At 47.3% G+C, this 12,471-nt stretch overlaps 1 protein-coding gene across 2 annotated transcripts in view; it reads left to right on the forward strand.

Moving 5' to 3' along the window:
• Grk3 (G protein-coupled receptor kinase 3) overlaps positions 1-12,471 on the forward strand; it is a 101,386-nt gene that overhangs the window by 47,850 nt on the left and 41,065 nt on the right. For both annotated transcript variants that reach the window (XM_038346277.1, XM_038346276.1), the window contains exons 4-6: positions 4,344-4,445; positions 8,234-8,308; positions 12,181-12,242. In XM_038346277.1, the coding sequence (XP_038202205.1) occupies positions 4,344-4,445; positions 8,234-8,308; positions 12,181-12,242 (239 nt within the window). The remainder of the gene's footprint in view (positions 1-4,343; positions 4,446-8,233; positions 8,309-12,180; positions 12,243-12,471) is intronic.

A 12,471-nucleotide genomic window follows, 5' to 3' on the forward strand; every position in this document is an offset into this window, starting at 1 on the left:
CAGACCCCATGTGGTTCATTGTGGGTTGGTGGCCACTCTGCATGAATGAGCTCAGTATCATCTCAGCAAGGTGTCATTTAAACAAGAACATGGGTGACTAGAAGACTGGCCCCTCTGAGGTGGGATTAGGAGAGCACAGGAGGCCACACCCAACTTCGTGGTGGGAGGAGCTTAGCATTGAGGAGCTGACATTGAGGAGGGCAGCCTGGGGGTGGGGGGATGGGGAGGACAGGCGAGCCGGACGATGGACACAGTGACAGGTTTTGATTCTAGCATATTTGGGTGCTCTGATCCGGAGCCTCTGCCATGTGCTGGATGCTCTCCATCTAGACTCACATCACCGCAGGTCTCACCTACCGTGAGAGATGTTGAAATCTGCCACTCTGATGGGGGAAGGCCTTTTTGATTTCTCTTGAAGCTCTGTGGTCGGGCTCACACATGATATCACTGGTATATCACTACAAGAAGTGCCCTGCCTCTTATTTGAGTTCTCTTTTGTCCTAAACTGGCTTCTTTCTCCCTGTGCTGTGGCCAGAGCCGCAGCTTCTCCTTGCGAGAGACCGGGAGGTCTCTTTCAGGCCCGTGTCTTCACAGTGCCTCTTTGTAGGTACAAGAGTCCCACTGACCGTTCCCATCCTGGCAATGCCTGCTTTCCAATGAGTGATTTTAGACATCGTATTCATTTTGCAGAGTTTGCTGAAATTCTTCAGCCTGTCCATTGACATCTTTAAACAACTCTGGAGCCACTGGGACAGTTATCTCTTGGAGCACACGCTCTCCTCTCTTCCAGGACTCTGGGCGTATTTTCATGATTGATGGATATTATCCTGTTGGCCTCAGCACTATGATCAGTTTTTTCTTCCTCTTCTGCAAATTGGATTTTGTCTCAGCTTCTGCAGCCTGCTCTCCCATCCATCCGCCGAATGGCTTATTTCAGATTCCAGACTTTCACTTCTGACAATCCCAGTTGCTTTTTTTTAATAGCTGCTGTTCTGTTTTCATTTCTGTTGCTGTGATAAAATACCTAGACAAGAACCTTGAAGTGGGAGGATGGGATTATTGTGCTTAAAGTCCTGGGTCACAGTCTGTCGCTGACGTCAAGCCAAGAGTTTGAAGCAGGTCACATTACAGGCAAGAGTAGAAAGACCCTGAGGTTGCTCTTTGCTAACTTGCTTTAAGCTAACTTTCTCCTCTCAACCTGTTCAGGATCTCCCTTCTGCCTCTGGTGAACATTGCTGCCCAGGATGGACTGGACCTTTTCACATTAATTAACAATAAAGACAGCGTCGCATAGATCCACCCTGCCAAGGCCACCTACTGTAGAAAATCACCCAGCATTCCTGTCTTCTGGGTGATTCTAGGTTCTAACACATTGATGTTCAACTAGAGTAGCGTGACCATTTCCTTCTGATGCCACCCATCCTTCCTTTTTCTCACACACATGTTCTGTTATTTCTAATTACAGTCACTGGCGTGAAGTGCTTGTCCTGGTCATTCCAGCCCCGATCTTGCTGGATCTGGCTGCTGACCTGCTTTTTCCTGTGTGGCTCCATCTCCTGCACATGTGGAGAGCAGTGCAGTCCACAAAGGCGCGCTCAACCCCAGAGAGGGTGTGAGTTGTTTAGTGCCAGCAGCCACTGAGTCTGGCCTTCCCACACCCCTGCGCAGCGTGTCACCACTGAATCTGGTTCAGCTCCTTCGCCATTCTAGGCTGCTGAGGTTGGCCATGCCCAGATGCCCACATGTCATCATGTGCTCGGCAAGTTTGATAGAATGAATATCTGCGTGGATTCTGGAGCCCACCTTTGTGGCTTGTTATCTCCAGCATGTTCTTCTCTCATAGTTTCTGTTTGATGTCCCTTCTCTGTTATCCCTGTCTCTTAGGTCTCTCTGCAGTGCTTCCTTGAATTGACAGTCATGGTCTCAGGAGGACCACTCTGCTCCAAGGTTGTTGTCTGGGTTTGATGGGTTTTCAGTGATGCACAAGCATGAAGGATGATGGGTGCGGCACGTGGCAAAGAGTCAATGGTGACCCCTGTAACCAGGGTGGGACGTGGCGGCTGTGATTCGTGGCAAGTGGCTAGCTAGGGCTCCCTTAGATGACCCCAAATGGAGATGCAGGAAAGGTCACATGCGCTGCCCCTGTTGCTGACGTCTGTGGGCCTGACAGCTTTCCCTAAAATGTGTGTGGCTAGTGTGTGGCACACTTACAGAGTGCCCAGTGCTCTGAAGCCAATGGGAGACTGAGTGAAGTGGAGGCAAAGCCCTGGAGATGTGGAACTCAGATCCCAGAGAGGGGGAGCTATGGGACACAGCTGCGGCTTGGGCAGTGACATCTTCAACCATGCATGTGCCCAAGCAGAGAGTTGATGCCTGAGGGAGATGCTGTCACCACTGACACTGTGTTTGCTCTTTAGCATGGAGACACCTCTAACGTGGTCCCACTTACTTAAGTACCCGATCGGCCCTCCTACCAGGATTGGATGTAGTGTTACTAAATCAAGAATTCCTTTAGGCCAGCAGAGCCACGGCTGATGGCCTGTTACTTAATTAGTGATCTTTCTGAAAGAAAGTACGATGTAAGTTCAGCGCTGGTCCCATGCTTGCTGTACTCTGTCTGGTGTTCACACAGATTTCGTCAGACTCGGGTCTTGGAGCACAGACACAGGGCCATGCCTCATTTGTTCACGAAGCCAGGATTGTCTGTGTAACTACTGCAAGAGACAAATCATGGAAACTTCCAGAGAATGAGCATGTGACCCACCAGATGCCACTTTTCCTCATGGGTCCCCTGGACTCGTTTCCCATTATGCGTGTGTTCGGGATATTAGTTTGGGGTGGTGCCTTGAGGTCATTTGCACAAACCTTGCACAAACTCACAGGGACAAACCTTGGTCTCTGGTTGGGTTACATCTGTTCTGGCATCCAGGCCTGCTGGCATTAACCCTCAAATGTCCCAAGACCAAAATGTAACCAGAGCAATCACCAAGCAGAGGAAGTGAACCAAGCCCTAGTCCTTTCCTTTCTGGTGGCTTGGGTGCATTGTGCCTGACTTTGGCCACCTGGCAATGCCATCTATGCAGCTTCTGTGTGATTAGTTTTCAGAAATTGAGGTAAGATGGTTGAATCGGGTCCTTGGTTATGCCAGCTTCGCTGCACTGCTGAGAGCCTCTGATCCTCTTGAGCTGGTCCTATGGTGACTGTCTTCTGCTCCAAGAAGACCCCATTCTAAGCCCCAGAAATTCCATAGGCATGTGCGCTGGCCACCATGCTACACATGATGGGATCTTGGTAATTTCTCAGTGTGGGAACCTGCTAGTTGTTACAGAGCCTCAGTGGTGATGAGCTATGACCTCGTCTGTATGAGAAATCCTCGTAGGACTGACTGGCTTTAATTCCAGTATGTGAACATCAGTCTGTAAGGTCAAAGCTACTCCCACAAGGAGGTCCCTGTTTCTGCCAGCCCAGGTGGACGGCTCTCAGGTGTGACACCATGTGTGTAACCAGGTTACACACAGCAGCAGGGTGTGCAGAAGGTGTCTCTACCTTCATAGTTCATTGTCTTCAGTTTTGTCTTGTGTTGTCAAAATATGTCTTTAAAGGGACCTCTTGTAATCAGATAATAACAATTTGGACCGTTCCCACATAGGACAGTTGTCTCTAAACTCCATCTCATTGTTTAGTCAGCTAGGAGTCTTTCCTAGCATAGCATTTGAAATAATAGTGTGTCCTTCCTTCCAACTGTTTCGCTGTTAGCCCGGGCTAGCCTTGGCTACACTCCTTCATCTCTGCCTCTGGAGAGCTGGGATGCACAGCCATGCACACCACACGAGGCCTGCATTTGCAGTAAATAGTACACTGTTTGCAGTAGTGCTGGAAAAGCATTGTTTTTATCCAGTAGTGTGCTCCACCTCCACATACACACTTCCTTCACATGACTTTAGAAACCTGCTAATGAATCCCGACCAATTTCCCCTGCTGATCCTGGAACTCTGGTAGAGCGTGAGCCAGCTCCATCTCAGAGCTGAAGCACAGCCAGGTTGGAAGATCTGTGCTTTGGAGAGAACTGGCCAGGCAAGTGGTCCCTGGCTTCTGTGCTGCGGGATAACTGAAAATGCTCAGGGTCACCAGAGAGGGAAATCCATTTGTGTTTCCAGCTGGGTCTAACTTGATGCAACCCTGTTATCCCCTCATGCGAAGCGGTCATTTTTCGGGGAATCGCTGCCTCAGTAATTTGTCTTATCTCTCATGGGGAAGGGTTCCTGGCTGGGTCAGTCATGGTTCTAAATAAAGCTGGTTTCTAGGAAGCTGTAAGCTAATGTTGACAATCTCCGGAAATCTAGATAAAAGAGTACGAGAAACTGGACAACGAGGAGGACCGGCTGCGCCGGAGCCGCCAGATGTATGATGCCTACATCATGAGAGAGCTCCTGTCCTGCACACACGTGAGTGTCCCATCCGGCTCCCCAGACAGCACCCATGGTGGTTTCACTGACCCCCCCATGTTTCCAGAAGGGAGCCCAGCTACACAGCTGCAATCCTGGAGTGGGGTCTGGGTCTTCTTTTCTCCCATAACCGTGCTGGTTTTCTGACTCAGTGTCTCCTGCTACATATATGCTTGCTTTATCCCCTGAAGTCAGTCTTGGTACTGCGGGCAGCTGATGCCATGAGAGAGGGCTTGTTTGGATCATGAAGAAAGGTTTCTATTCTAGACTTGATGAAGGAAATGAGGATTTACTCTCATTCTTAGTGTCATTATTATTTGACAGGGTCTCTCTATGTAGCCCAGGCTGAACTTCCGCTCCCGATCCTCTTACCTCAGTGTCCTACATGCTACACCACCACACCTAGATGATGATGTGATGATGATGTGAGGATGATGTGATGTGATGATGATGTGATGATGATGTGATGATGTGATGATGATGATGTGATGGTGATGTGATGATGTGATGATGATGATGTGATGGTGATGTGATGATGTGAGGATGTGAGGATGATGATGTGATGAGGATGATGTGATGATGTGAGGATGTGAGGATGATGATGTGATGATGTGATGATGATGTGATGATGTGATGATGTGATGATGATGTGAGAATAATGTGATGTGATGTGATGTGATAATGATGATGTGAGGATGTGATGATGATGATGATGTGATGAGGATGATGTGATGATGATGATGTGATGAGGATGATGTAATGATGATGATGTGATGATGTGATGATGATGATGTGATGAGGATGATGTGATGATGATGTGATGATGTGATGATGATGATGTGATGAGGATGATGTGATGATGATGTGATGATGTGATGATGATGATGTGATGAGGATGATGTGATGATGATGTGATGATGTGATGATGATGATGTGATGATGTGATGATGATGTGATGATGTGATGATGATGATGTGATGATGATGTGATGATGTGATGAGGATGATGTGATGATGAGGATGATGTGATGAGGATGATGTGATGATGAGGATGATGTGATGATGATGTGATGATGAGGATGATGATGATGTGATGATGATGATGTGATGATGATGATGTGATGATGTGATGAGGATGATGTGATGATGAGGATGATGTGAGGATGATGTGATGATGATGATGTGATGATGATGATGTGATGATGATGATGTGATGATGTGATGAGGATGATGTGATGATGAGGATGATGTGATGATGTGATGATGATGATGTGATGATGATGATGTGATGATGTGATGATGATGATGTGATGATGATGATGTGATGATGATGATGTGATGATGATGATGTGATGAGGATGATGTGATGATGAGGATGATGTGATGATGTGATGATGATGATGTGATGATATGATGTGATGATGATGTGATGATGATGATGTGATGATGATGATGTGAGGATGATGTGATGATGATGATGTCATGATGATGATGTACTGATGATGATGTGATGATGATGTGATGATGTGATGTGATGATGTGATGAGGATGATGATATGTAGATGGAATGGCGGGGCAGCATCCTGCCACCCAGCTAGCTTTACCCAAAATAATTACATGGAAACTGTATTCTTTTAAACACTGCCTGGCCCATTAGTTTTAGCCTCTTATTGGTTAATTCTCACATCTTGCTTTAACCCATATTTAGTAATCTGTGTAGCACCATGAGGTGGTCGCTTACCAGGAGAGATCTTAACCTGCGTCTGTCTTGGAAAGGAGAAGCATGGCGACTGCCTATGGGGACTGCCTTCTCTCTCCCAGAATTTTGTTCTGTCTACTCCGCCTACCTAATTTTCTGTCCTGTTAAAGGGCCAAGGCAGTTTCTTTATTAAGCAATGAAAGTAACACATAGACAGATGACTCTCCTCCATCAATGATGATGTGATAATTAGTGTTGCTGTATTGTATAGAATTGAACCCAGGTTCTTACTATGCAAATACTACTAAGCCATCTCCCTAGCCTTGCTTTATTAGTTTTAATTTAGCTGTACTTTAACAATTAGGCGAATCAGAATTCGATTAATATAAATCTTCAGTGATGTCTTGGATTAATAAGAACTATAATTATTATGTTAATTTTATTCATGAATAGTTAAGTCCATTTTTTTCACGAATAGTTAAGTAATGGTTGAAATTATTGTCTTCTTAGAAGTCAGATAAACAATCTAATTGAGATAAACTAGATACCAGAAATAAGTGGACTAATTATCAATGTGGAAATTACCATGAGGATGCCTCTCTATTAATGTGGGCCATTTTATAAAGGACACACAGTCTTCACCTACTCTGTCCAGGGCCTTGGCCACTAGCCACATAGGCTATTTGAGTTTATTTAAAGCAATTAAAATTAGTTGAAATTGCTTCCTGTCAACCATATCTGAAGTATCCTGGAGCTCTGTGTGCCCAGAATCTTCATATGTGGCAACACACAGGCACGGCACTGTACTGTGGCTGGAAGGCTGACTAGATGGTCCTGCCAAGCCTTAGCACTTAGGGTGTGGTTACAGTTCTCAGTGATGCTATGAGCAGCTGTACACAAGCTGGCCCTCTCAGAGCTTCCATTGCTTTACTGTGCTTTATAGAAAGAATTGGGGCTGGATGGTGCCCTGGTGCCTTGGCTGAATCATAGAGGATGGATGTGTCTTGTGGAACCTATGTGAATTTGACTTTCCTCAGCTGAGCTACAGGGGGAGGGGCTTTGGCAGAGTGGATTTTATTCAAAAGGCTTGTAGTGATTATCCTCTAGATTAAGTGAGATTTATGTTCAGGAGTTAGAAGCAATGCTCCCAGAACCTTTAACAAGCCATGAATAGCAGCTGGGTGGTGGTAGTGACGCACGCCTTTCCCAGCACTCAGGAGGCAGAGGCAGGCGGATCTCTGTGAGTTCAAGGCCAGCCTGGTCTACAAGAGCTAAAACAAAACAAAACAAAAAAAAAACAAGCATGAGTGGCATGCCCATGCCACTTGACTCCCTCTATCCTGAACACTACAGAGATTTAAATGACCAGACTCAGAAAGCTGGCCTCTCCCCTGACAGGCCTGTGTGTGTCTTTGCTGCTATTAAGGGTGAATGGCTTCTCCCTGAAAGCCTTTTCCTGTATGGGTTTTCTGAGGAGGTGGCTGTGGTAGTTGAGGACGTCTCAGATAGGAAGCATACTTTCGTGTTTCTACGAATAACAAGAAATGTAGGAATCCCATTAATCAGAGATAAACAATTTGAATAAAGCAGTCTACATTGAAAGGTTTCTGGAACATAAAGTTTGTAACCCACATGGAAGTTCCGTTCTGTTTGCCCCAGCTGCCCTGTGCTGGGGTGGCAGTGAGGCCTCCCAGTCCCAGAGCCAACTGCCACTGTGGCCTGGTTTGGAATTCTTGTGCTGAATACATATTCATATTCCAGTATCCGTCTTCTCTGACACAGCAGACAGTTTACCTCTATAGAGCCGGCATCAAGAAAGGAAGAGGTTATGTAGTCAGGCAGTGGTGGGATTCCATATACTCTGTTGCCATGGGAACTTTGATTACTGAGGGTTCTATTCTGGGCACTTAAATAAGGGCTCTGGATGCTCAGAAGACACTATGTGCTTGGATTGTGTGCAGAGAGCCCACAGGTTACTCTTACAGGATCTCTGTGTCAGCCATTTGTTGTAATGTGTGATCTGTAGACACATCACCTTGTTAAAATCATGATGTCTTCCTTCCTTCCTTTCCTCTGTTATTGTTTCCAAGACATTCTCCAAACAAGCTGTGGAGCATGTCCAGAGCCATCTCTCCAAGAAGCAGGTGACAGCCACTCTTTTTCAGGTAAGACAAAATGGCTTCCACACAGATGCCCCTGACCTGCCTCCCAGTCAGACCTGATAATGTTGTTCTCAACTAGCAGAGCTGAATCCATCTGCTCAGAGCATGTGGGTCCTCTTCTGCAACCTGCCGCAGAGCCAACAGGTTTCCCCGATATTCCCAGAAAGGGGCCGCCTGCAGTGTTCTCGGAATGATATGTTCTGGAAATCTATTGAGCTAAGACAGAGTCGAGCCTTCCTCCTGCTCGGCACTTGGTGTCTGTGAGGAGTGGAATTCTATCACTCCTAGTGATTATCTACTGGGTTAAGTGAGATTTATGTCCGAGAGTTAGAAGTGATGCTCCAAGAACCTTTTGGGGTCCCATGTCACTTGGCTGCTTCTATCCTGAACACTACAAAGATTTAACACAAGACTTGGAAAGCTGGCTTCCCTGCTGATGGGCCTGTGTGTGTTTGCTGCTGTTTAGGGTTTTCTGTAGCCTAGGTTTTCCATAGAGGTGGCAGTAGTCGTGAGGGCAATCTGAGTCTCAGATAGGTAGCATCTGTTCATGTTTCTGTGAATTATAAGAAATGAAGGGACCCCACTAATCAATTAGTTCTCAAAAGTGACATGAATGCATTCCTCCTTTATTAGATTACCAGGTTGTTTACAGTGAGCTACACTTGGATAGCCCAGGCTAGCCCCTGGATCCTCCACCACCCTGGGACAATTACAGGCACATGTAACTGTACCCCACTGGTTTTGGATTCAGTGTCTTAGAACACTACAAACTTCTATAAAACAAAGTCAGTAATTCTCAGATTTAGAGCACCCGTCTAGTGACATACCTGGCATCGCGTTCCCTTCACACAGTCCCAAATGCTCTCACAGTTAGGTCAGAGCCCGTGTCCCTGGCAACACTGACAAGCTGGACAAGCTGACAAAGGGGCCTATAGGGAACTGGCTCTCAGAGGAGCCTTGGAGTTGAAGTGGGCACACACAGAATGCTTTCCAAGGGGCCTGCCCGTCTCACCATCCCACAAATGAAAGCTGTGATTAGCTATCACAGTCAGTGTGGTACTAATGTCTGCATTGGATTTGTAGTGTGAGAACTTTGGGTTTCAACTGATTTGCATAAGGACTAAGATAGCCCTTAGCCAGTCACGTGTGACATTGCTGGACTGTACCATAGACTACATGGCATGTAGATAGCCCTTAGCCAGTCACGTGTGACATTGCTGGACTGTACCATAGACTACATGGCATGTAGATAGCCCGTAGCCAATCATGTCTGGCATCGCTGGACTGTACCATAGCCTACATGGCATGTAGATAGCCCGTAGCCAATCATGTCTGGCATCGCTGGACTGTACCATAGCCTACATGGCATGTCGATAGCCTGTAGCCAATCACGTCTGACATTGCTGAACTGTACCATAGCCTATATGTCATGTAGATAGCCTGTCCTGATGCTGCTGGGCTGTATGGTCTATTGCTTGTCATGTCACTTGAAGTTCCCACAAGGGAGACGAGATATAGCATTAAGTCAGATTTATCTTCTAGAAACAACAGTGACTTCTTTTTTTCTTCTTTTTTTTTTTTTTTTTTTTTTTTTTTTTTGGTTTTTCGAGACAGGGTTTCTCTGCAGCTTTTTTGGAGCCTGTCCTGGAACTAGCTCTTGTAGACCAGGCTGGCCTCGAACTCACAGAGATCCGCCTGCCTCTGCCTCCCGAGTGCTGGGATTAAAGGCGTGCGCCACCACCGCCCGGCTCAACAGTGACTTCTTGCAGTAAAGAGTTTTACTCAGCTTTTAGCCAGTTGGGATGCTGTGTCCTAGGGTAGAAGCCCCGCAGTCCAACTTCCCTCTAGGCTGCCTCTTCTCATGGCCGGGGGGGGGGGCTTGAGGCCGGAGAATTGAGGGCAGGGTACAAGGCTCATTCCTTAATAACGTTCTTCTCATTGGAACTGGCCAGAGTCCCTGGAGAACTGAGCCCCTCAGGGCCCTGTCCATCTCCTGCCCATCAGTTCAGCATCACCTTGCTGGAGACCAGGCTTCCAATATATGACCCTGGGGAGACATGTGCAGCCACACTCAACCCTTGGCTCCTTCCATATTCAGATTTCAGCCTTAGCGACAAGGGCATAAGGTCGCTGTAGGCGAGTTCCAAAGACTACGGTAGCGGTGGCCCACGATGGAGTGTGGGTCAAGGCAGCATCCTCGGAGCCTAGTGATGAACTGGATGAACGGCTGGACGGAAGGACAGAGGGCCGTCACCTAGTGAAGTCACTTGCAGCTTAGAGCACAACACAAGTGTGTTAAAGCAAATACAAACCCATCAATTAATATTCCTTGTGTTTGCCAGTCTGGTTTGGAGAGAACTAAATTGCATCAGTGCATTTGGAGGGGGGTGAAGGGCCTGGCTGGAGGTGGGAGAGGGGCCCGGCTGGTGGGTGACTGAAACATGCTAGGCCTCAAGCTCTGCTGGCAACATTCTTAAATCTCATTTATTAGATGCAACTGTCCCTTCTTATAAACTGAGGAAACTGAGGACCCTAGAGGGGACATGTGCTCTCATCCCCACTGCTGACCACTGGTTCTGTCTCCCTTCCCCTGTGTGCATGTGCAGTGGTTCTGAGCAGTGCCTGACACAAGCCACCTCAGGATAGAAGAGTTTGTTGGGGCTCACAGTCCACGGAGACACAGCTCCTGTGGTGGGGAAGGTGTGGGGGCAGGAGTCCACAGTCAGGAAGCTGCCTATCACATGATGGTGTTCTCCGCATCACGGTGGCTCTTCCTTCACAGACATGCTGAGAGATCTGTCTCCATGGCGATTCTAGGCAGTCAGCAGCTACCAGCACAGGATTGATAGGTTAAAATGTGCCCAGATGGTGGTGAAGTAGTCCTAGAGAGGCTTGGCTGCTCTCCAGTTAATAGGAAGAATTCAGTGTTCGATAAAATGGAGAAGTGAACGATTAATGAACCCACCTGTTCCCTGTGGAGAAAGTCTATTAGAGGACACGGGGATGTGAGTCCCCGCCTGAGCGACCTGCTGCCAGGACACTGTCTGCTTCTGAGGACTCCAGTCTCCCACTTTCTCTATGTGTTTTGGCAAACTTTTAGTGAAGACGTGGAAAAGGTTAAATTTCCCATCTTCCAACTCATCAAGTGTTATCAAGATATTTTCCCAAAAGTCCACTCTGGTGAACTTTGAAGCATGGCCATCTGCCAGCTTCTTGTTCTCAACTGGAGTGTGTGGAATAGAAAATGTGGCTGCTTGTTCAGGATGATGAAGCAGAGCTGAGGTAGAAGGTAGCTGAACCCCTTGTGAGGAGCCTGGAGTTCTCAGTGGCTCTCCAGAGAACTCCCTAGACGTCCCAAGGGTGCCTCCCACTCCACCCCACCCCAGAGCCTCCTTTCCCTTCTCCTGAGTACCTTTAGCGTTGAATCTAAAGAAGGTATAACATTAATTAACCACACAGACAATTAGGACAATCAGCTTCCAGTCTTTAAATCCCAGTCCACATGGAAAAGGCTCCTAGCAATTTACAAGTGAAAACATGCAATCTCCTTTTCAGAAGTCAGGCAGAATTTCAAGACGATGACAGAGGTTCACATAGCTCAGGGCTGGGACCCTCTACATGGCTCATGAAGCCAATTCTGATCACTGGAGAAGTGTCTGTAGCTCCCGAGGAGCTGCTCTGTCCCTGACGATGGGGAATGTAGCAGAAGCTGCTGAGACAATGACCCTGGGATGAGGGGACAGCAAGAGGGACAAGCACAGAGCACGGAGTGTCCCCGAGAAGCGCGGTTGCTGACTTCAGCCCCGAGCCCACTGGTACGTGCCTGTCTTTGCTTCGTTCCTGCTTACATGGTGTTTGTTCTCCATATTTTCTAGCCATACATAGAAGAAATCTGTGAGAGCCTTCGAGGGGATATTTTCCAGAAGTTTATGGAAAGGTATGCAGCCTGTGTGTGGATGCCTGGTGTTTCCCAGTATGTGCTACCCTTCTAATGTGCATTGCCTTATCCCTCCACAGGCCTTTAGTGGCCATGGCCCACAGCCAGCCTTTGGTCATACTGCTTCCTGAACTTTATGTTATAGCTCTGGGGCATATGGCTTGATGTGCCCTGGACCCCTGCTTTCTCCTTCAGCATGGTCTAAAATTCAGACAGTCCGGGGAACTTC

The sequence above is a fragment of the Arvicola amphibius genome, chromosome 10 (genome assembly GCF_903992535.2).
Source record: "Arvicola amphibius chromosome 10, mArvAmp1.2, whole genome shotgun sequence".
NCBI lineage: Eukaryota > Metazoa > Chordata > Mammalia > Rodentia > Cricetidae > Arvicola > Arvicola amphibius.